The 25,523-nt window shown below is 35.8% G+C and overlaps 1 protein-coding gene and 1 non-coding gene across 3 annotated transcripts in view; both read left to right on the forward strand.

Moving 5' to 3' along the window:
- Window positions 1-25,523, forward strand: part of LOC142358758 (N-acetylgalactosaminyltransferase 7-like) — a 50,048-nt gene that overhangs the window by 9,560 nt on the left and 14,965 nt on the right. For both annotated transcript variants that reach the window (XM_075410332.1, XM_075410341.1), the window contains exons 3-9: window positions 18,730-18,983; window positions 19,276-19,836; window positions 20,102-20,219; window positions 20,727-20,873; window positions 21,035-21,150; window positions 24,377-24,491; window positions 24,884-24,982. In XM_075410332.1, the coding sequence (XP_075266447.1) occupies window positions 18,730-18,983; window positions 19,276-19,836; window positions 20,102-20,219; window positions 20,727-20,873; window positions 21,035-21,150; window positions 24,377-24,491; window positions 24,884-24,982 (1,410 nt within the window). The remainder of the gene's footprint in view (window positions 1-18,729; window positions 18,984-19,275; window positions 19,837-20,101; window positions 20,220-20,726; window positions 20,874-21,034; window positions 21,151-24,376; window positions 24,492-24,883; window positions 24,983-25,523) is intronic.
- Window positions 14,874-14,945, forward strand: Trnak-cuu (transfer RNA lysine (anticodon CUU)). Its single transcript has one exon. It is a non-coding gene; the product is annotated as a tRNA-Lys (tRNA).

Below are 25,523 nucleotides of genomic sequence, written 5' to 3' on the forward strand. Positions count from 1 at the left end.
TTCATCATTTTTTGCATTGCTTCTAGTGTTGGAACAACATCCTTGTTGTTGTACCACTTGACAAAATCTCTAAATGTAGACATTTGCTCTTCCTCCCAAATCACTTTCAAGTAATTGTAGTTATCGACTCCAGATGGAGGAACTTCTTTCAGTCTCAATTTTTTCAGAGCTTCTTGTTGAGATAGTCCACTGTTCAGCAACTTAGTAAAGTCAGTGAATTCTTTCTCCAAAGGGTTGTGATCCTTCAGCTTACTGAAGAAACATTCATAGGGGGGTAGAAAAGGTGCGTCAATTTTATTTGGAGAATCGAACCATTCATATGGGAAGAAACCTTTAGTCTCGCTGGTCTTGTAAGCTTTGAGGAATGAATCGAGAGATGTAGCTCCTCCAAGGAAATTTAGAATGTCAAGGAACTGCACGTCACCGAACTTGAAGGAAACAAAATGATTTGCCTTTTTGATAACTGTAGGTTGAATATCCCGTTCATGAATGAGATAAGGTAGAAGGTAGGATTTGATGAGATTCAAATCGTACTTTCCTCTGTTGAATCCAAATACAGGTAATGTGTTGATATAACGCTCAAAGTGTTGTTGCAAGTCCAAAAGTTGATTTTTCTGCATTTGTAGGAACTGAGTAGACATATCAGCTTCCTCCTCCTCCTCAATACACTCATCTTCAAAATCAAATGCAGGATTTGTTCGACCTTTCCTTTCGTTCAATTTTTCAAAGATGGCTTTGACTCGACTATTGATTATCTCTTGAATTGATGCGAATTTTGCTTGCATTTCGGTTTTACTCTTGTTAGCTAACTCCTCAAGAGCTTCGACAAAAGAAACAATCAGGTTCTTAGGGTCTTTGTCGCAAAGAAACACAGGTTCTTCAATCAAGTTGGAGGAAATGGAGACAGATATTGGTTCATGTTTTCCAATCCAAGTAGTTGTATTTGTATCTTTTAGCTCTTCAGTGGGAACGCAGATAGATTCAAAGTCAAAAATAGCCAAGTTTTTGAACAGTTTTTGATCATCATTGTAAGAAATTCCGAATGCATCGAGTTTATCAAACAAGGTTTCTCGCAGAGCATACACACTCTTTGGATAAATATGCTGTACTCTGTCTTTGCAGGATTTTACATGACGGTTGAAATTACTTACGTACTTTATAAATGTATCGCAACTGGGGCAACGGAATCGTTTAAAGAATGTGTTAATATCATCCACGTAGCATATATGGTTGTTGTATCGCAGTAAATTAATGTTCTTTTCGTACATTTGAACACTTCTTCTTGCAAGTTCTCCAACGAATTCTCCTTCTTCTATATCAATATCATATATAAAGATGTTATGCTTTATCGCATTTTCAACAAACACGAGATGATCGATTGATACTCCCCTAAAGTTGATTGCATCATGTCCGGATTCATGAAGAAAGGCACTAAACAAGTTTGCTGCATTCGTTTCCAACTCAGATGATCCGTACAAGTGAACAGCTATAGCTCTGAACAGGCAAAGATAATCTTTGTAGGTCTCGCCGTAACCATTCGATACAAGACAATTCACATCTGGTCGTCTAAGTAACTGTTCAGGAAGAACAGCATCGATACATCCCATTGGAATATTTTTTAGGAGAGCGCAAAATATTGTTACGTTAGTAGTCAAAGCAAATCGCCACTTTGTATTTTCCCTCTCCTGTGCGCACGTCTCCACTAGATCCATTTTCTCTACTCTGTCTTGAAGAGAGACCAAGTCACCTTTTGAGCAGAGCAAATGAGATTTTTCAAAGAAAGTGTTGCTCTCATGCGCATAAAAGTATCGATACTCATCTGTGTCCACCTTGCGCAGGATAAAACCAAGAGCTAGATTCACTTTGGCAGCACAATTTAATTTTTCAAAAACTTCTTTTAATTTCTCGTTGATCTCATTGGGATCGAGCTTGGACAACTTGAAGTTGAACACTCGATGTCTCCCATTCTCCATTTCCGTATCATCAAAAAAGTGCTGGCAAGCACTAAGTTCCTGCTGCAATTGCTCGTTGTTCTGGTCTAGCTCCTCTGATTCTAGGACTTCTTTGAGCTTTTCACTCGATTTGGTCCCAACTATTGTCGAAGTTCCATGCTTTCTCCTCTTGTGTTGTTGAAGAGAATAAAAACTTGGGAACTCTTCCAAGCACACAGTACACACAGTACTAAGCTTAACATCTTTTGGGGCATGATGCTTGGCAAGGTGATAATTCAAGTCTTCCTTCTTCTGAGTATAGTAATTGGGACACGATAAAGTCCCACTATCACAAGACTGTTTGTGTCTTGCCATATTTTTCTTCACCACCATTTTTTCGCACTTTGTGCATTTCACTGGGAGATTTCTATCGAGAGCAGGCATTGTTATGTTAGTTCAATTTGAATTGAGTAAAATTCAGGTAAATTGCGAAGCAACTGAATCTGAAAAACAGAAAGTATAATGATTTAAAGCTGCTATGTAACTTTGAGGTACTCGATGATGACTCATCCCTTCCATATATGGAAATGACGTCATTTCTATTTTTAGATTCAGGCGTCATGTCAGAACATTCTAGAAGATTGATATGATTCTAATTGTAACAGTTCTGCAAATAATTAACTAGCTTTCAGTTTAAATGTACAAATTCATTCCGTGGCAAAAAATTCGAACTTAACATTTTTTTTCTCATTTTCTTCTCACTCTTATTTGTTGAACTTTACTTGAATTTTTTCATTCAGATTATTTCTCCAAAGAAATTACAACAAGAAAACTATTCTTTAAAAATTCACAATTGTTACAGTATTCTGTATAGATTTAGTCCAAAATTTTGTATCTCAAATATTGATAAAATTTACTGCCTGAGATCAATTTTAGATTTACTGAAAATAGAAACTAGTGAATGAATGTGCTTCCAACACAACAAGAGAGAGATCAAAAAAAAATTTCCATCTACTATTGAAGAACATGTTTACGTTGTACAACTTAATGTTGTTGTAATAGAACCTCCCACCCAATCAGACTTCAGCTTCAGAAATCTAATTCTCAAGATAAACGATTTCATTTTATGCATTGCTTTTTCTATTTTAATTTTCTTTTATATTAACAGAGTTTTACTTGATACCGTATTCATTTGTGAAAAATGTTGATCAAAAATCACTTACAACTTTTGGAAAAAATTTACAAAAGAAAGGAAGGAATCGCTGATGCTTACAGAGTAGACGAAATTGATGTTGACTCTTATTTCTTTTACAATTTTTTGGACGTTTTTACTCAAAACAACAGAATTATCCGATTTAGTAAAGGATTTGAATATGCAACCTTTTCTATAAAAAAATTCGAGTATGATGACTACATAACAAAACAATCTTTTGATTTATCGTCAGAACTACACATCAACAAGTATGAAATGCTCTTCATTTTGAATTATGTCCCAGAGATAATGGAACAGTACAGAAATTTGTCTCAATCTAATTATATCCCAATTCCTGAACCAGTAACAATTACTTCATCTCTGCAGAGTGCGCTGTTCTTTCATTATTACAAGGACTACAATGCAGAGGGGGTAAGAGTACGATTTGGAATACGACTCCCCAACATTTATATACAAAAATTTAGTTCCAAATTTGGAACATTTTCCGAGATCGATTTGAGATTCAACGAGATGGAGAGAATTTATCAAAGCTTGACTTTTTTGGTCAATTACGTCAACTCATTTCCTCTAACTTATCCATCTTTGGCTGTTAACTAGGGTAACACGTGTAAAAGTTACCTTTTTTGGTGTTTATTCAGTATTGAGCTTACTTGTTTCGGATAGTAATGTTAGATTTTCTATGAGTTGATTCCTTCTTTGGTAACTTTACAACTGAGACATTTCCTTTTCTGGAAAATAACGTCACTTTTTCTGCTAAACTTTACCCTTTTTGGAAACTTTGTTCTCATTGGTTGGAGTTTAGTATAAATAGAGCTGAAAAATTCTCCCGGCATCACTTGCTTTCTATTCTCTAAAATCAACATCACCTCTGTCTCAACTACTATAAACTCTCATCTAATCTCACCTCATTGAGAAATGGAATTTACAGTGCAGAACAACAGCCTTCTCTACTCAGTTTCTTTCACAGAGGAGACTGCTCGGATCAGCATCAGAGACCTGTCGAATGGTCTCTACGAGTCAATTTTAAACCTGCCTATCACAGTGTGGCACATTATTGAGCACCAGCGACAACAGTTTGACACATATCATCAGGGACAGGTTCCAATCACGGAGAATCAGCTTGGAACTCACGCAATGGGTCACGAAGTTGCTGTGATCAGTGGGCATCACTACCCTCACGTTAACGGAACAGATTTTCCCGACAACTACGTTGCTGGAAGCATTCAGTACACATTTCCATGGGAGGAAGGACAGATTCCCAACAACTGGTTCAATACACCCGAGACAAGTCAAGTATCCAGTCCAGAACCGCAAAACAGCCTTCTCCAGATAGTGAGCAATGCTGGCAGCAGTGAACAAAGCGAATTGAGTGTTGATACTAGCACCACGTGGTCATTTAATGATCTGGAAAACTTCGATCCAGCTCAATATTATGGTTCGACTGATATGTCAACTACACCGTCAATGACAACCCCCTCCATAGAGGACGGAACAGCTCACAACCCCATTGTGCTGACTGATGAGGCTCCGATAACTCCCATCAGTGTTCGACCTACCGAACCGCCAGCAATTGTTGAAAGAGTCCGTCCATTTGGCAATGAAATTCAAAACTTGCCAGATCACGTTGTGAGAACTCTTTTTGAATAAGTTTGATATTGTATATTTTATACTTGAATTCTTTGTGATGTATTTATACTTTTGTTTTAATTCATTTCTTTTTAAGTTGAACTTTTTCTTTACTACAAACACTATGCAAGCTATGTTGAAAAAAAAACACAGCAATTTTTTTCTGTCCAAATTTTAGGAACACTTTGATAAAAATTCTGTTTCTTAACAAAAGCGATCGTTTAAAAATTGATTTTTAAGAAAAAAACTAAATTACTTTTTCGATTTTTAATAAAAATCTTTGTTTTAAAAATTGATATTTATTGAAACAAAACAAGTTCGAAAGTTGTCATTTTAAAATGTAAAGAAAATTTCTTTTATTTGCGCAAAATCATACCGTAAAAGGAAGAAAAATGAAATTTTTTTGCGTTTTTAAATGACAGTTTTTGAAAATTTTTCCGACATTTAAGAAAACTTTTTCAATTCAAAACTCGATATTAAACAGAAATTCCTGAAAAAGTTTTCGATTTTTAGGAGAAAAGTTTGAAAATTTTTTCGATATTTAATAAAAAAGTTGTTTGAATTTTCGATTTTTAAGAAAAGTTTTTGAAAAATTGATTTTTAACATAAGTTAATTTAAATTATAAAGGTAAATACAAATCACAAGCAAGAAATTATATACTTTATTTTCTAATTTCAAGATACAAAAGAGGATTATCAATTATGCCATGTCCATCTAACAAACAATCAACAATCTTTATAAGTTCACTCTCATACTTTGAATTTCTAAGGGAATGCACCCTATCTAGAAAAGATGATCCAAGGGTTTGAGTACTCGCATTTCTTTGCTCAGCGCGTAGAAGGTGACGCTTGAACTTCTTTCTACTCAATCGTTTTTTGGAGATACTGGGCACTTTTTCCACGTACTTATTCTCCAAGTTGTGCTCTACCGCTCTGGTTAATTGAGTAAAGACCACTCCTGACTCTTCTATAATGGAACCAAAGAACTGATGTTTATAGAGTGTGTACAAGCAATCAACTGTTTGATAAACATAAGACAAATTTTCCATTTTCTCTAGTATCTCTTTCACTGAGGATGAAATGAGAATAATGTGGTCGTGACAGGTCTTTAATGGACAAAAGTTGTCATTATGAGTAGCAACGGAGTATTTTTTAGTGAGTAGATAAGGTTTATACTCCTTAACTGATACAGAAATGAATAATGTCTTGTCATTATAATCTCTGTAAAATTGAGGTAAAACCTGACACATTATTGCTGCCATTTCTATATCGGGATAACACTATAGAACCTATATATGGAAACAAGAATTACGGTAACGTAATTTCTATTTTTAGAGATAACAGGTTCTGTTTCCATAAAAACCCATTTTCGAAATGATACAGTTCAAGAAACAGAAGGCTAAAAAAATTCGTTGTTATACTTGTTCAAAATATTTCAAGCACTATTTTTCTTTAATGCAACACAGACGAGCTAAACACCAGGATCCGTTTGAAATTCTGGTTAAAAAATTTGCGAACCTCAAGATTTCCGAATAGATTACCCTATAAGGAAATAACGTCATTTAGCATACCTTTTATGGGTATACATGACGTCATTACCATAAAAGGAAATTTTAAGTTATTGAGAGGAATTGCGTACAAATACATCATTTATTTTCTCTTTCACTCTAAGCTCAAGTTGTTGAAATGTCTCTCTCTAAAGTATCACCTTTTCTTTCGAGTGCTCCTTCAATGTACACTCAATCCTCACCAAAACCAGGGACTGATTCGGTTCCTTTTTATATGGACTTTGGTTCCAATTCAAAAAGATTTGGGAGATTTACTATGTCCCAGATTTCAAGAAACGGACAACTTTATACTGAACCAACCTTCCAAGTCTTTAGAAAAGACAGTTCTGGAACTTTCGAAAAGTACCAGCAACTGCGAATTGGAGACTATGAGTTTAAGAAATTCTGCTTCCTCAAGGAGGATCTTCTCAATGGAGAACTGGAGATGAGAGAAAACCAAACCCAATTCGACAAAAACATAGGAATGGAACACGTGCTGGAACAGTGTCACAAAGTGAGAGAGATTAGCATTGGACGAAATCGCAGACTCTATGTTACTTTCCTCCAATACATCAAGGACAACCCAGCTTCAACTTATGTACAAATTCGACTTTTTACTCGAAAGGAGAACAACGAGTTCAAACAAGTGACTTATGTCAGCTACTCTCTGGATGAATTCAAGGAGTTGATACAAAATCTGAAGGACTTTTCTAATATTCAACAATGTACATTTCAATAAATGTGTAATTTTATAATGTATTTGTCTTTTTAATTCATACTATTTGAATCATTTTTCTTTTTTTTTCAAACTGAAAATGAGTTGGAATATTGGTTCCTCCAGAAATATTTTTCTGAGTCTAAGAAATAAATCTAAAGTATTCCACGTTAGACTTCACTACGAACTAAAAAAGTCTTCTTATACAGTTCTTGAAGCTCTAAATTTTCCCAAAATTGATAAACTTGACAGTGAGTCCAATTTTTCAGAACTAAAGTGGGTTATTCATAACGGATTACGACGCACTACTTTAATATATCAATCTGATAAACACGAAATTTCCATTTCACAACATCGTTGGAACGGAGTTCAATGGAGTTTTTTGACAAAAATTGAACTAAAAAAGGAGGAATACAAAAAATTATTGGAACATCTTCCTGACCTTCTTTCTTATGTAGAGACTTTCAAAAAGACCAGTATCACTTTAGATAAATAAAGAAAACAATTGATGGATATTGTCACACTTCTAAACATTTTTAATTGTTACAGTAGTATTTTTCCAATGTTTCCCAACAACGAAAAACGAAAAAACTGTTTCCTGGCTGCATGTAAAATTTGGGATCAAAACATTAATTTGGAGGAAATTGACCAAAACTTCCCCCACGGAGGACTTATTGGATACGGTAATTCAATTCTGGACTTTTTCCTAGCAAGATCGAAAGTGTTTCGTTTACATGCAATTTTACACGATTCTGCTGGAGCGGTTAAAGCAACTACAAACCAAGGACCGGGTTATTGTTACATGTTACCTCAATTTCCGAGCTCATGTCTCTTGGGTCACATTACTGGTCTGTTCTTTTGTATCTTTATAAAAATTTGTCATCCACGTATTTTCAAAATGCTAGACTGTTGATCATTTTTTGAAAAATCATCCCAGAAGAAAGAATGCCTCTCGTTGTACTAGATATTGAATGCTTAGAAGGAAAAATTATCAAAGAGTTGGGAATCTTTAAGGACGGAATTGTACTTGGATACAGTTTTCTCCCACCTAAAGACTACAAGCCGACTTTTCAAGCAAAATGGAATACAAAAAATATGCACGGTATAAATTGGAACCATGGAAAGCTTGATTATTCTGAGTTGGCTTTTATTATACATCAACATTGCTCACCAACAGCAGAGTACTTTGCTAAAGGACTTGAAAAATGAAAAATTTTATCACCCTACTTGTGTAAGGATGTGGAAAATCTTGATGATCTTGGTTGTCCGAAGGCTTCCAAACTATTAGAAAACAAGGATGTTGAATGGAATTGCAGCAACTACCCCTATCGACACAAGAAGACTCTTCATTGTGCAGAAAAGAAGGCTTACGTTTATGGGATATGGACTTTAAATTTTTTGATAATATTTAATGTTTGTATTTGTAATTGTAATTTATCATTTTTATTTGTAATTTTTTTTCCTCTGAAATTAGTATAAGAAAATGAGTTGGTCAAAAAATATCTACAAATACTGTGTTCCCATACTTTATTATTCTTTCATAGTCTTGCTCCTAACTTTGGTACTTTTTTCAATTTTGATGCTTTTTCTCACTGATTCATCTGAGGGAACAATAATTTGGTTGTGTGTTATGTTTAGTTCACTTATCTTTTTATTAATTTTTGGCATTTTTTTCGTTGTTTACGTTTCAATTCAGTTGCACAGTTCCTTTATCCCTAGGGAAGAAGATAGCGTATAAATGACTGATCACACTGATAAGGGGCTTCAATTAGGTAATTTTGTCTTTGATGACAATAATCAAGAACGTCAATCTTGGAAATGTTTTGGACAGACGTGTAACCGGTCTTTAGTAGTTTTTTTGTCCCAGTTCTTTGTCATACTATTGATTTTAGCTTGTTGTATCGTAAGAATTACATTAGCTGAGACTTGTGAGGAGACAACAGTTTGGATCGCCATTTTGTCGAGTACAGTTGGATATATTTTACCTTCTCCAAAATTATGAACAAAATAATTTCCACGAAGGAACGAGTTTTTATTTCATTGGTTGGACCAAGTGGATCTGGGAAATCCCAACTCATCCGTGATTGGTTAGTTTTTGGAACTTTTCAACCAGAATTTGACAAAATTTACTATTTTTATCAACACTATCAATCTCTTTACGGACTAATGTCAAAAAATATAAAACACATTGAGTTCGTTCAAGGTGTTGATTTTGAGTTGATACAAAATTTACCTAATAATGGAACAAAGTATTTACTTATTTTTGATGACTCTTGTGAAGAAATTTCTAGTTCTAAAGAATTTGTAAAAATAGCAACTGCTGGTAGACATAAAGGTTTAAGTACAGTGTACATAAAGCACAATCTCTTTCATCAAAGTCGACTAGGAAGGGATATTGAACTACAGAACACCCATATTGTTTTATTCAAATCACCCAGAGACGTCTTACAAATAAACACGCTCAGTCAACAGTTGGGATTGGGATCTCAACTAAAAGACTGGTATACCACAGCAACTTCAGTTCCCTATGGTCATTTAATTATTGACTTGACTCCAAAAACAGTCGACTCTCTGAGATACTGTACTAACAGTGGTTCAACACCATCTTTATTTTTCCTACCTCAAAGCAAGCAACAGATTACATTTTTGAACGATGAGCACACAACATCTCTCTACTCTGATCGCGTTCCAGAAATATTCCCAGAGCTTCAAAATAACTTTTCTCAAAAATTGTCCCAAAGACTTTATCCAGTTTCTAAACGAGTGCATAGTAAACCTTCTAAGAGGAGAGCTAAAAGAAATTCAAAAACAAGAAGTTTTAAAGTTCAGAGAAGAAATTCATCTTCTTATTTTAAAAAGAACAAGCCTCAGTAAAAGAAGACAGATTCTGAGTTCCAAAAAGGTATCAGTCTTATATCAATTTTAACTCCGTCAATCATTAATCGTCTCTCTTGAAATGGATCAGTTTGTTTTGATTCCTCAACAACTTTATGATCAAAAAATCAGGTTATCACCTCAAAAATTGGACAAATATAACGAAAAACAGGATTCGGTTCCAAAAAATTTGGAAACTGTTTATAGAAAAGTTAACGCTAAAACAAAGTCTTCTAGCAACGAATCACTTATCAATGAAATTTTAAATTCACCTCGCATTAAACTATCCCTATCTGACTCCATTTTGTTAGACGGAAGAGATACAAACGTTGCATTTGTCGATTTTGTATACGCTCTGAAGAAGAAAAACGTTGAATGTCCCGATATTTATTACACAATTCTTGACGCAATCGGCATAAATCCACATAAAATTTTAAACAAAGATGCCAAAAGCAAAGAACGAGGAAGCTGGATCCCTTTCCAAATCTGAAAAAGCCAAGCTACAGAGGTTGTACAGGGAAGGAAAAGCCGCATATGGTTCAATTCAAAACCTTCAGAAAGCTAGTGGGTTGTCAAAGAAGAAGGTTACTGATTTTTTATACAGAAAGAATTCTTACACTAAGTTTAGACGAGCAATTCGACATTTCAAAAGATTACCTGCTTTTGCAAAACGTATCAATGAGATTTGGTGCCTTGATTTGGCTTTTATGGATAAACTGTCTGAATTTAATAACGGTGTGAAATACTTATTGATATGTGTTGACGTCTTTTCTCGCCTGGTCCGTGTTCAATCAATGAAGTCAAAATATGCCTCTGATGCTGTAGCTGCCTTTAAAAAAATGTTAAGGAAGAACACTAAACCTGATAGAGTTTGGGTTGATCAAGGTACTGAGTTCGGGGGAGAATTCAAAAATTTTTGCAAGAGTAGAAACATCAAAATCTACTCTACAAGAAGTGAAACAAAAGCTGCTGTAGCAGAAAGAGCAATTAGATCTTTAAAAAACATTATTTATCGCTACATGGAGGAAAACGGCGATAAATACGTTCACAAAATGGATAGTTTTGTTAACACTATGAATACAAGAGTTAACAGATCTATAGGTAAATCACCCAAAAACGTTAAAAATTCAGATTTTTTGTCAATTTTTTACAAAAACCCTATTATTGAGTACAAAAAACCACGCTTTAGAATTGGAGACAAAGTTCGAATATCCAAGTACGATATCCCATTTAGAAAAGGTTACAAGTCTCAATTCACAAGTGAAATTTTTGAAATTGTTAAAATTGCGACTTTAAAACCACCAACCTATAACCTTCATGGAGAACAAGGTGATGAAATTCTAGGCAAATTTTATGAACAAGAGCTTGCAAAGTGTATCATTTAGATATGAATTCTTTTACTGTAGAGTTGGTTTCGAATGCTTCCTTTGATTGTTATCCAAATAATACATTAAGTTCTTTTACAAACTTTCTTCCGGAACAAATTGATCTCGAAGGAGAATGGGAGGTTGCAATTACAGAACTATCTTATCCTTCCTTGTACCAAAACATCACGGAAGGGAAATTTTTCTATCTAGATGAAGCAACACCGAATACAAAACCATCAGACTATTACACACTTGATCCAGGTCTATATCCTTCGATCTCTGATATTGTAAACGAAATGAACAAAAAAGTTCAAGAACGAGAAAAGTATGAAAAAACACCAATCAGATTACACGTTAACAAAATTACACAGCGAATTTCTTTGAGTCTTCCCAATGAGAATTCTTTACTTGTTATATTTAGTGCTGATCTTTGTCATGTCTTTGGATGTGAAGAAGCTGTTTATGGGATGGGTGTTTTCATGAGTGGTGCTGGTCCACATTTTCCCAAGTTTCCTTATGACATTGTACGAATACATACATTGATGATATATAGTGATATTGTTGAATACAACATTGTGGGTGATACAAAAGCTGCTCTTTTACGATGCATTCCTTTTATATCAAAGGTTAAGAATGGAGACATCATCTCAACTGGCCAATACTTGAATTATCAAAATTTTCCAAACCTACAGTTTAAAAAAATTCTGAAAAATTCATTCCACAGCATAAAATTAGAGCTCCGAGACTCTTATGGTGAAAAAGTACCTTTCAACTCTGTTGGAGTAACTAGAGCAGTACTAATGTTTAGAAAAACTTCTGAAAATCATTTTTAGAATTAAGACTGTAAAAAATGGTTGCTGATAGTGATTTACCGTATTTTCGCGGATATGCCAGACAAAGGGGTAGGGGATTTGGAGCTTTAGCGCAAACAATTGGGAGGACAGCAATTCCGTTTTTGAGACGATATGTTGTCCCAGCAGCAAAAAGAGTGGGAGCTGATTTAATTGAAATGGCTGCTCCTGAAATTGGGAATGTTTTGACTGGGAAGAAAAAACTCAAATCTGTCGCTGCTGATGTTGGAAAGAAAACTTTACGTAAACAGCTAGGTGCAGGAAAAACAAGAAAACGTCGCATTATTCGTAGATCACCTCCAAAAATCAGTCGACGTCGTCGAACGAGAAAAGATATATTTGCTAATCTAAAATGAATTCTAGATCAACAAACGATTCCAATTTTCGATATGGACACTTTACAAACTCTTGCTTGGAGATTTTTGACAAAATTCCTGTTTTGGAACCAATTGAGTCTTCTCATGTTCAAGAAGTTTATCCTAGTACTTCACTGGATGAAAGCAGCATTGAATTTGAATTTGAAACAGATAGAAGCATCTATCTTGATATGAGAGATATCCACCTTCAAATCAAAGTTGGACTACAAAAGGGAAGATTGTTTGATGACTTTATGAAAAAAGATGAGCATGGAAAACCAGATATGGGTATGTCTTTCACAGATGACGATTTACATTATCTAACTCATGTCAACAATATTTTACACTCACTCTTCTCCAACTGTGAAGTGTATCTGAACAATCAACAAGTGTACAACTCAAATGGTCTCTATGGACACAAAGCTTTAATTTCCAATGAATTTAATGCTTCAACGAGAAATAATGAAGGCATTTTGGCTTGTCATGGATACGAATTTGAAAAAGAACCTAGTGATTTTGAGAAGAGCCCGTTTATAGACCGAGAGGAAGAACTTCTGCTGAAAAATGGAAGCACTTACTACGGTAAATTAGCTATTGACCTGTTTCAATGTGAAAAGTTACTGCTTCCAAATACAAAAGTAAGATTGAAATTGATTCGTGCAAGACCTAATTTTTACATGATTTCCTACAATCCTCACGTTTCCCTTAAGGTTCTTGACTGTTCCTTATTTACACGACGCGTGGTTGTTAACGAAGTGTATCACCAGACTATCAAATACCAATTAACTCATCAACCTGCTTGTTACAACTTTATGGAAACCATTGCACGTACATTTATTATTCCCTCAGGACAGAACCAGTTTATTCAGGAAAATGTTTTTAACAATGCTCCAATCAGAAGAGTAGCTATTGCGATGAACACCAATTCGGCATTCACAGGACATTTTCAAGAAAATCCTTTCCATTATCAGAAATTTGGTTTGCGAGAACTTAGAATTGTTCGCGGAGGTAGAGCTATTGTATCGCTTGATACAATTAATGACTGTAGAGCATACGTAACAACAATGAAAGCAATGAATTTTAACGAGGAAATTCCTGCGTTACCGAATCATCAGTTTCAGAACCACTACATACTTGTATTCGATCTCACTTCACTTCAAGATGCTGGCGAAAATGTTCATTATCCTGAACTCAGTGGTGAAAGTATTCGATTGGAAATGTTTTTTGATCGTTCACTAAGAAACGTAACAGAAATCATTGTTCTGGGAGAAAGGATGTCCACTGTCAAAATTGATCAGTTTGGGACTGTTGCTAAAAATGTCTAATAATTTTTCATCATTTTTTCATTTTTATGTACTTTGTTGGAACATTTGTGGGCTTAACCTCTCTATCTAGTTGTTGTTCTCTACATCAATTGTTAATTAACTAATGGATGTGGATGTGAACTGGGGTAGACTAACTTCAAATATATATATTTATATTCCTTTGCTAATTTTCCTTGGACTTTTTATAATTATTGTTTTGTTTCATCCCAGCACCCAGAACGAAACGGTTGACAAAATCACAAAATCCAAAGATTGTTGCTTCTCTCAACAGAACGAAAGTTTTCAACTTGATTGCTCTGTCAGGAATCCTTGTACAAACGGAGCTTGTGAGATAAAGAAAAGAAAACTTATTTGTCATGGATAACACCTCACTTCGTGACATTATTGAACGTATTCCAGAGCTTAAATTCCGGTATATTGGATCCTTTCCAGCAGATTTTGTCCCAAATTTGCCCAAATTTACTTTTGCAATCATCAACACTTCTCCAAGCAGTGAAGCTGGTGAACATTGGATAATGATTGGTCGCCTCAATAGAAACTATTACTATGCGGATTCTCTAGCACGATCAATCACACATTACAAATTTTTGAATAAAAAGTATCAGAAAATGATACAGAGTCCACTCCAGAAAATGGAAAACTTGTGTGGGTTCTACACTATTTATGCTGCTTTTCATCTGTTTAAATTTTTACAAACAAACTTGAACAATGTTCATGATGTGCATGTACTAAATTTTATTAGTAATTATATGTAAATTTGATTACTGGGGTATACACAAAGCTGGTGCCCAATAAAGTCGACATTAGTTTTTAACATTTGTACCTTTTACTCAGTTAGCTACGCAAGTTTTTCCTTTTTGTCGACTTTATTAACCCACTCGGCTAAGTGTACCTTGATGTTCATTGAAATTTATACAATTTATTGTAAATGATTGAGTAATTTTGTATTTTGATGCTCATAATTTGTACTGTGTCTGTCATTTTATACTATTTTAATTCATTTTTTTCTTTTATTTAACATCTTTTTTCAAATAATGTACAAAAAATAATGCATATATGCATGTAATTAGCAAGATGGCGCAGTGGGAGCGCGCTGGGCCCTTAACCCAGAGGACGGTAGATCAAAACTACCTCTTGCTATCTTGACTTTTTCCAATTAATGAGCGCGCAAAAGACATTTGTTACACAATTGATTCAAACAATTAGGGGAACAATCTTTGCAATTGACCTAAAATTTGTAAACAAAAATTCAACATGTCACATAATTACCCCTCAGATAACTAGGGTAATTGAAAACCCACGCCAATTAATTTCACATTTTAATATGACCTGAAATTTGTAAACAAAAATTCAACATGTCACATAATTGCCCCTCACATAATTACAGCAATTAATTACCCACGCCAATTCTATTGTTCTCACGTAATCACTTAATAACTACACAATCATTGATATTTTCCCCTCAAAATTTCAGCCAATCAGGAGCGTCTGCGAACCTACCCCCCACATTTGCACCGACTATACTACTAGCATATGTACATGCACAAATACATACACAAAACCTATACCCTATCTTAATACATGGCGGCACCTAATCAATACATGTCCGCGGCTATAACTAATCTCAATACATGTCGGTGGCTATTACTAATCTTAATACATGTCGGCGGCTATTACTAATCTTAATACATGTCGGCGGCTATTACTAATCTTAATACATGTCGGCGGCTATAACTAATCTTAATACATGTCGGCGGCTATTACTAATCTTAATACATGTCGGCGGCTATAACTAATCTTAATACATGGAGATTCTATTCCTAATCTTAATACATGCAACCTATCTTAACACCGCTATACCTAATCTTAATAATTCATTCCCTATCTTAATACATTAGGGAGGTCCCAAATCCCGAAAAATACGCTATACCCTATCTTAATACATGGAGGTCCTCACCCCCCCCCCCCCCCGGGGACTATCACTCACTCTATTACTACTAACGTTTCCATTCCGTGGATTGCGTTTGCTTTTTATAGATGGAATCATTCATAATTAGTTTCAATCTGTTGATATTTTGGTTATTAAAATCCTTGCATTGGCCTTCCGTCTATTTTTGGGATAAAGTAAATCTTGCTAGCGTGAGCCTTTTTCATGATTTTGTACTTCAAAATCTAAAGTGCTGAAAGTCCTAACTAAGAACTAATGAATGAACTGTCTGTCATGATTGGAACTCAATGAATTGTTCTACCTTGATTGCGTTTCATGAGCTGCGATAGCTAAGCGTGGCTATTATTGGCACAAATAATTGGAGCTGCATTGGCCTTATGAAAATCTGAAGGGCGTGAAACCAATTGTTTGCGGTTTTGATTGACTGAATTAATTAATTAATACATCATGAAAAAAAATTTTACGCCAGTTTACGAAATTTTAGGCAGCTTAGATTTAAGCGATATATTGTAGTCGAATCATAATAGCCACTAAGGAGGATGGCAGAAGCCATCATTGAGTTTCACGAAATAGCAAAAATTATTTATAGGGAAATAAGAAATATAAAAGACCAGCCTAAATGGCCTACTTTTGATTCATCAGCTTGAAGGGCCTTGTTTTTGTCAAGTTTCCCCAATAAAATTTTTATAATAATTGCTATTAGAGTGAGCTGAAACAGCGTTCTTTGCTGGTTATTAGCGGTCATTCTGGTTGAAACCTTGATTGCTCACATTGACATTAATCACATGTTTGACAACAAGACAGGAATGAAAACTTTTGGCGAAAATTTTACCTAAATTAAAAATTGCAACTTCTTGTACAATTTTTCTCAAATTGAACGCAATTTAACCAGAGTGTCAAATTTATAGGCGTGAACATCCGAGAAATTCAAGTTTGTCCAGATTCAAGTCTTAGATTTTTTTGTAGAGAAGAGAAAGGCGAGGAGGAAAAGGATAAGTTATGGGGGCTACTTCTTTTTAGTACACATTTAAGGCTTTCACTTTTTTGTAGTTCAATAGCTTTTCGATTCATCCGAAACAGACATTCAATTCTTTGAAATAATAAATAATTGCTGATTTCAATAAATAATTGAAATAAATAATTGAAATAATAAATAAATAAAACTATATTTTGCCTTACAATAAATAATTGAAATAATAAATTTCAATAAATAATTGAAGTAATAAATAACTAAAACTATATATTGCCTTATGATTATTTCCTCTAATTCCATGTGCCAGGCGATTTTTACAATTGAACAACTGGTATACACCTTACATACAAGACAAGCTACAGAAAAACATTAGAGAACAAGAAACCCAGAGTTGAAAAACTTCGTTTATCTCTGGTGGTTTCTCTGGCCTCTCGAACAAATTAAATTATTTTCTGTGCAAACTAATGCTTCTTTAAAATAGACTAACTGCCTCAACTGCTAATAAAGAGAAAGATCGGAATTTTTCAATCAAATTTAAAGCTTAATTGTATGAAATTTTGAGGAGACCTACGTTAATTCTCAAATCCACCTCCCATTTTTCATTGGTAAATTGATTTGGTGGATGTTTGGCAGTTTGGACCAATTATTGGATATTTGAGACAAGAACAACAGAAAATAATGGGATGAGAAAGAAGGGAAAAATGTGTTTTTAATCTATATTTTGATGATTCCTGATGCTTCGGGTGACCGTAATATTTAAGCTCTCCCTTGGCTTCTTCTTGATCACTACTTTTAGCAAGGAGTAAATTTAAATAAACCATAAAAAGATCAGCAATATATTTTTCTTAAATAAGAAAAGAAGAAAATAGGAAATTCGAGTTAATGTCATTTTATGTCCAAACAAAAACACGTCCACCAGTTATTTAAGGGTCCTGAAGGAATATCTGTAGCTCCATTGATTATATCTGGAAAACTTGTGGCAAAAGAACAGCGACAAAGCAGTCGTTTGAGAAAAAGCAAAGAATATCTTTGTCAACTTATGCCTGGTTGACCTTTTCACTGACGTATTTTCTTCAGTTTTCTCAAAAGTGATTGATTCATCAACTTGCAGAATGCACCCGCATGAGTTAAATAAAATACAATAATCATCTGCGGTTCATACTTTTTCGTCGATTTGTCAATGAATTATTCAATAGATTTTTTGTTAATTTGATTTCAACTGTTCGATATTAAGAAATTTACCGAAAATAGGTAATATGGTCTGAAGATATCTGTAAATTGGGTGCTTACCAAAATGAGAAATCTGGGCATGATCGGTGACAAAAATTTCTGATGACCTTGATTTTCGGTAAAATTTTGTTGAGAATAAGGTTGAACTGGATCTTGAATCTAACTAATTGATAAAGAGTTCATGAGTTGTGCATATTTTCAATTCAAAAAAATACTTGAGACACAGTGCATACATTAAAAATTTTTTGCTGCATCTAGCGTGTAAACTCATTGCTTCAATTTCTTTTTGCAACTTGCTGTCTGTTTTTGCGACTGATAGATCTTATTGAACTTCAAAAGGCTTTTCCTCTCTGAATAAAGTAAAATGTGTGACAAATTTGGGACGTATGTTGCAACATTATGGGCTAGGTACAGTCTCGCTCGAGCCGCCTCGTTTTTTTATGCAAACCTTTGAAAATAGTAAGTCTTTGTTTTAGTAAGTCTTAGTAAGTCTTTGATACATTTTTTAGCTCCTTAATTAAAAACTCAGAATCTCATAAGCATGGAGCTCAAAAATTGAACAGATGTTATAGCTCGCCGATCTTCCGGACCTTCATGTGTCTTCGTTTTCTAAAAACTTTAAATTTACTGAGTTGTCTTGCCATTCAACTCTTCTCTTGTCTGTTTCAGTTATTTGCTTCGTTCTTGAAAAAAAGTAGAAGGCACGGTATTTTAAGGATTTTGCAGTAAGACCTTCAGTATTTGCATGTAAGTTGCTTTTGATGCTCATTTAGAATGGAGATTCTGGACCGACTGGTAAAAGCGACGCCAAATCAGTCATTCACCCGCCAATAATGAAGTCAAGTATTGGGAACTTTGAGCCACCCAAAAGTGATCGGAGTGGACCGGGAGAGTTTGGAAAGCCAGTTTATGCTGATAAAAGTGAGAAGGAAGAAGAACAGAAAGTGTTGCGTGAGAATGGTTTCAACATGTTTGTGAGTGATCGAATATCATACGACAGAGCTCCAAAAGACATGCGCGAAGAAGAGTAATTATACATACGTGTTTCCCTTCTAAACTATTTTTCTTGATAGGGCAGTTAGGTATTCATTGGAGCGTATATTTGACGCAACGGAAATAAAGTTATCGCTACTTTTACGCACAAAATTTTTTCTTGTGGTCAATTTGGTTTTCTCGTTTCCTTTGTGGTGAGAGATTACTCATATGTTTTGGATATGACAAATAGGGACGATATGTATTATTATTGATATAGTTTTGATGCTTCTAGTAGAAGGAACAGCTAAAAGTAGAGACGGTAGAATAAGTTTTTTTTGTCTCAGGTGTAAATACTGGCACTATCCCACAACGCTTCCCAATGCCTCTGTCATTGTCGTATTTCACAATGAGCCACTCGGAACTGTGATAAGAACTGTACACTCGGTTGTGAACACAATTCCAAAAGAGTACCTGGCTGAGGTAGTCCTCCTTGACGATGCCAGTTCTCGTGCCAACTTGGGAGCCCCTCTGGAAGATCACATGAGCAAGACTTACGGGGACTTGGTCAAAATAGTCCGAAGTAAGAACAAAGGAGGGCGTCAAGGGTTGATCAGGGCGAGAATCATGGGTGCTGAGGCTGCGACTAGAGGGCAAGTCCTGATCTTTTTGGACGCGCATTGCGAGGCAAACCCTAACTGGTACGCGCCTCTCGTTACGCCGATAGCTCTGAATAAGAAAGCAGTGACAGTACCTTTGGTGGATGTCATTGACGCTATGTCATTCGAGATGCGACCCCAGTCTCGTGAACATGCACAAGGGGGATTCGATTGGGACTTCAACTATAAGAGATACGATGTGCCTAAATCTGAACAGCATAAACACAAATACCAAAGCGAACCTTACTGGTAAGTGGAAACCAAATTCATAGTTGCAAGTTTCTTTTGACCAGAAATTTTTTGAATCAGGCCAGAATATTTGAGCAGTTGGTTGAATCGGTGGACCTCAGATCACAAGATCGTTATCCCTCGACTACCTTGTCAATATGGTTCTTCAGAATTTCCAAGCTTCTGTGAAAGGTGAAAGTGTTTTAAAACAAATATGCTATATCATGACCAATTCATCTTTCTACTCACAATAAAGTTCAGTCCTTGATATTTGACTATATTTTAGGTCTCCTGTGATGGCTGGAGGTCTGTTTGCCGCTGATAAAGATTTCTTCTGGTCTCTGGGAGGATATGACCGAGGACTAGAAATATGGGGCGCTGAACAGTATGAGATATCATTCAAGGTCAAATGTTCCTCGTAATTTAACGCCTAAACTTGTCATCCGCGACTCTAATTCTTAAAATTTTTTTTATCAACGCAAAATAGGTTTCAAGCAGTCTAACGGCGTGATTTTATAATTTCTATTTTTTGCAACGTTAACTGCGTTGCAACTAAGTATTGCAAGATGCTTACGCAGCGAAAAATGTGATCAAGGTTACAAAGTTAATCTGCTAGATCTCTTGTTCCGAAATATCCTTTCAGCTGACTATTAAGTAATGGTTACGTGACTCTGCTCGAAATGACTGAGAACTTCTGGCGTTTATCGAGAACCGAGAAACGATGGTTTGAGATATTGTGTCAGAATTTTGAATTAACTTCTGCAGAGTCACGTAACCATGCTTAAAAAACGAAAAGCTCACGTTTTAAAATGACGAAAAACAATTTCTGGCCAAGTAGCAACTTCTGGCACTGCAGATTTTCGGTATTTTAAAATTAGCACGTGAGTGTTTTAAATAATTCTCTCTACTAGGCATGGATGTGTGGAGGAGAGGTGTTGTTCGTGCCATGCTCTCGAGTGGGACATATCTACAGAACATATGTGCCTGGATACAGGGCATACGACCCTGCACCCGGACCAACTGCACCTGGAACTGAGGGGGCCTCATGGGGAGATCTGGTCAGTTCAAATTAAGTTGGTTTGTTTTTGAGGTCTTTTACTGTGAGCTGTTTATTGTTCCGGCCATGCACTTATCAGTCATTTGAGATTTCAAGCGGTTAGAGATTTCAAGTTAAGCTTCATTTGAGCTTTCATCGTGAGTTGATTATCTTTCTGTTCAGAACCACATGCGTGTGGCGGAAGTGTGGATGGACGAGTACAAGGAGGACTTCTACATCTCCAGACCCAATCTAGTGGGCAAGAACTTCGGAGACGTGTCCGAGATGAAGAAAATTAGGTAAGGAGTATGATATTTTCTATCGTACACAATTTCACTCATCCCACCAAAACGTTTGCGCGTAAATTGAAATCCGAATCTTTTCGTTTATGTCACCATGCCTCCTACATCTTTGTGCGTTTACCTTGTTTGCATCCATGGGGAAGGTGTTAACTGTCCACATGGTATTCAATCAAGCTCAATTTATAAAAGGAAGTTCAATGCATTCTGGGGGTCTTGAATATAGAATTGTATTCGCGAATTACGTTGCAATCGTACATATTCGTCAATTAAATTTACTCAAAAATATCATGATTTTCACAATCCCTCACGTTTTAAGATTAGAGTTGTTAGCGTGTATGGACAATTGTGACCTTAATCAAATTGAAAACTAGAATCCTTCATTAATGTCTACGATGACTTTTTGGCCATGCGTGTACAACCGTGACAGGATCTAGTCACTGTTGTCGACTCCCATCGTTTCTGTTGCGCTTTGTGACAGTTTCCTAACCGGTAATAAATTTCAGAAAAGGCCATTTACGGATGAAGAATGCGATTAGCTGTTTTGCAACTGAACAAATTACAGCTTCTGAAATCAATTGAGCCTCTGAATTGGGTCTCAAATAATTCAAAGATTTAAGTTTTTAGGCACAGTTTGTTAAAAAATTTCGGGCTCAGAAAGGTGGGTTACCCTATCGACAAAAATGCATATAATTTGGTCAAGCATTTTTCGTCGCTGATATTCTGACCTAAAGTGAAAATTATGCGACGTTTTGCACCGTAACATGCAAAGGGCTCCTTGCACCATTGAAAATGCTTTAATATTTGCGCTTAATTTTACTGTAATCCGCGTTCTTTTTCTTGACCGGATAGTTTGTTTTCGAGGACCTCGACAAACGTTTAAAGCCAACTTTTGCATAGTCTTTTTGATTATCTTTTTAACATGCTAAAATCCAAATTTAGGGAATTGAGAATAAGAGCAAAAGCAAATAATTAATTGCTCTCAAACAAAGTTTGTAGCAATTATATTAGTCCTGTTGGTCTTTTTATGCAATTTTTCGCTTGATCGATTTTTCGTCTGACCATTTGACTTTTCGTCCTCAATAACGGGATAAACAGGTAGCGCCCAGTGGGCATTAAGTTCTCTTAGAGCCATTCAGCTCACTAGTCTCCAAGTATGATATTCACCAACTGTTTTGGAGACTTATACTTATGGTTTGAAGGGCGGTTCTTAGAAGTTGACGACCCCAACATCAGCCCCCTCACCCCACTTCACGGAGCCAACCGGTCGTTTGAGAGCAATTCGCCCGAGTTTAGTTGGTCATATTAATTTTATTTAAAAAAGATTAGGCCTGAGGAATTAAACTTGACAATTTTTCCGAAATGTTTGCTTTGGAATCGTTCCGAAATTATTTACGTTGCAACACGAGTAGTAGTTAAGTGCTCCAGCTGTTTTTTAGTACACTGACCTCGGCTGCTATGATACGTAAAGCAGGGACTTTTCTTGTTCGTAGAAGATTAAACTTTTTTGCGTCTTTCCATCATAGGTTTTCTCCTTCGTTTTGGCAAGTACTGGATGATTTGGAGGTTTGAAAACGTTAAAACACTAAAGCTAACTGTGAACCTTTGCTGTGTCATTAATTGCTTTTGAACGAAGTTCATAGCAATTATTGTAAACGTGTGTTTCTTTTTTTACACGATTCGAAGAGGAGCATTGAGTTTCTACAGGTTTTTTTTTTAGCAGAAAGCAAGTTTGTTCATGACTTGAATTTTGACTTCTTTCTGTTCGAGCATTTACCTCCGTTTTTGATTGCTGACTTCTGTTTTCGAACATTGGACTTTAACAGTAGCTTCGTTTGTAATGTATAGTAATTAGGAACTGCTGGTAATGTTCAAGGTGAAGAGGTCATTTTGAGGTTTTTTGTTTTTTATTCCCATATAAGTCACCCCTGATTATCTAAACTACACCACACAAACCCCCCACCACCTATCTCCCCCCCCCCCCCAACACCTACCTACCCCTACCCCCTCCCTTCACCTAGCTACCCCATTCTCCCCCCCCCCCCCCAACTACCCCAGCACAACCCACCTCCCCAACCTATATACCCCTGCCACGCCACCTAGCTCCCCCGCACCTAAAAAATTGTTGGCATTTCTATAACACTTTCATGTGGTTTGTTGGGCTACTTTTGCTTTTTTTCTCTTGTCTATTTTGATATATTCTGATTTCGATAGGGTTAGGTTAGAGAATATAATGCACGACGATTCGAGTCGTTTCCGGTATTCTACCGACTATGTTTTTTTAAGCAAAATTTTCGCTTGACAATTTTGACTTTTTGAGTGACTTTTACGCTCTTGACTTTTTGCGTTTCTAAAATTCTCTCTCAATCACAATTCCAAGCAGCTGACTTCAATTTTACTTTAAATCTTAATAGCGGTATATGTTAACCTCCAATGTGGTGATTTGAAGCCCACTATTGAACTTCTTAGTCCCATTTAGGCTCCCCCTCCCTCCCCCCGACTGAATTAGGCTGCAATTGATTGGATCTCCCACTATTCGTTCGAGAGCAATTCTTCCGACGTTTAGTCGGTTGTTTTTAATAGCCGCACAGCGATAGCTGGGGCTATTATTGGCCTTCTCTTGTTTTTTTTTCGTCATGATTTTTGTTACGACCATATGACGTCACAGCCACTTTTTGTTCATTCGTTCATGCAATTTCATTTGACTTTTATTTACTTTAATTCAAAGAGATAAGGTCAAATGGGTGTGTGTCACTCTAAATGTAGGTTATTTGAGATCAGCTAATAGAGGCAGCAATAACTTATACAGATTTTTAATCAAAATCTAACAGATCAGCCTTCAATGAAAAGACGATTTTTTTTGGTGTGTCTTTTTTACTGTTTTGTTTTAGACTGCCGATCTACGAATCTATTGCGGCTATTTTCTGGCAATTTGCCAGCTATGTTTTAAAGTTGTTTGTTCTTCCCTTATTACAACCAAGAGGCTTTAGTTAAGTTAATGATAGCGTAGTATATCAGTGGCAAAATTTTGACCAAGATTTTGAACAAATCCTTGCTTTTGCTTTTTTCAAAAAATGTTTGAATATTTGTGGCTGCTTGACGTTTGATGGTGAGAAATTTTAATTTGTTGAGGCTGATTAATTGATTCTTTAGGCTGATATCATTTGATTATATCGTTTGATTATTGTTCTTTGTTAGTAGCATGGACACTCTTTATGTATTTCAGAGAGCAGTGCAATGCAGACAAGACTCGCAATTCGTTCAAGTGGTTCATGGAGAATGTTGCCTACGATTTGCCAAAATATTACCCGCGTCCTCACAAAAACGTCATTTGGGGAGAGGTCAGTGCTCCAATAAATATCGCCGTTTTTAAGGAACGTTTTACAACGCCAATGCTGTAAATAAATGCTGTAAATCGCGTATATTGTTTAATTGATATAAAAGATGTGATTAATACTTATTTGTGTTGTAATGTTTTGATCAATTTTTCTGGCCATTTCTGTGGGTCAATTTGGCGTCTTTTAAACTGGATCAACTCGTTGAAATTAACAGGCAGTTCTATTCAAATAGCAGTTTGAAGCAGTTACATCGAGATCCTCATTGCGATAGTCTTTTCCTTATGATATGGATAGAATCGCCTTTCCAATAAGGATAGAATTTGAAGTTTCAATTGCCAGCTATTGCTGGCAGATGGTCTGAAGGCATTGAGTTATGAGTAGTGATTGAATTTCAGCTAAGGAATCAGGGCAAGGGAGTGTGTCTGGACAGGATGGGGGTGCCGTATGGGAATGAGATTGGTGCAAGTGGCTGCCACGGATTCAGTTCAAACCAGGTGACGCTTACTCAATCACAGAAATTGTTGTGTTATGGGATTTCAACCTCGTTCTTAAAGTATAATTTTTGAAATCTGTAACAGTTTATGCAATTAAGGTATGTGTTATGAGTTTAGGCCATGTATCTATTTATATTTTTGCATCGAACCATATTTAATAAAAATGTACGTCCTTCTGAATTCAAGAGCTTTTTTCGCGCCTCAGACATTCCATTTGTTCGAATCTGCATACCCGTTCCCACAATTCTGTTCACATAAGACATCACCGCCCTTTTGTCCTTTTATTAATAGCCGCACAGCGACAGCTGGGGTTATTATTGGCCGTCTCTTGGTCGTCAAAATTGAATTGTATTGGGGTACTGTCTTTAGTTTACGACTCGAAGAGGAGTATTGAAAAAGTCCTTTTTTAATCAATTTTATTGGAGTGAATTTTGAAGCAGGAAATGATACACATGAAAAAATTTGGAGTCATTTTGTTGCTGAACAAAACGAAGAATGGAGCGAAAAGAGTGGTTTTTTTGTTCATATCGTTGTTTTCTAG

The sequence above is a fragment of the Convolutriloba macropyga genome, chromosome 1, assembly GCF_964194025.1.
Source record: "Convolutriloba macropyga chromosome 1, txConMacr16.3, whole genome shotgun sequence".
Classification (NCBI taxonomy): domain Eukaryota; kingdom Metazoa; phylum Xenacoelomorpha; order Acoela; family Convolutidae; genus Convolutriloba; species Convolutriloba macropyga.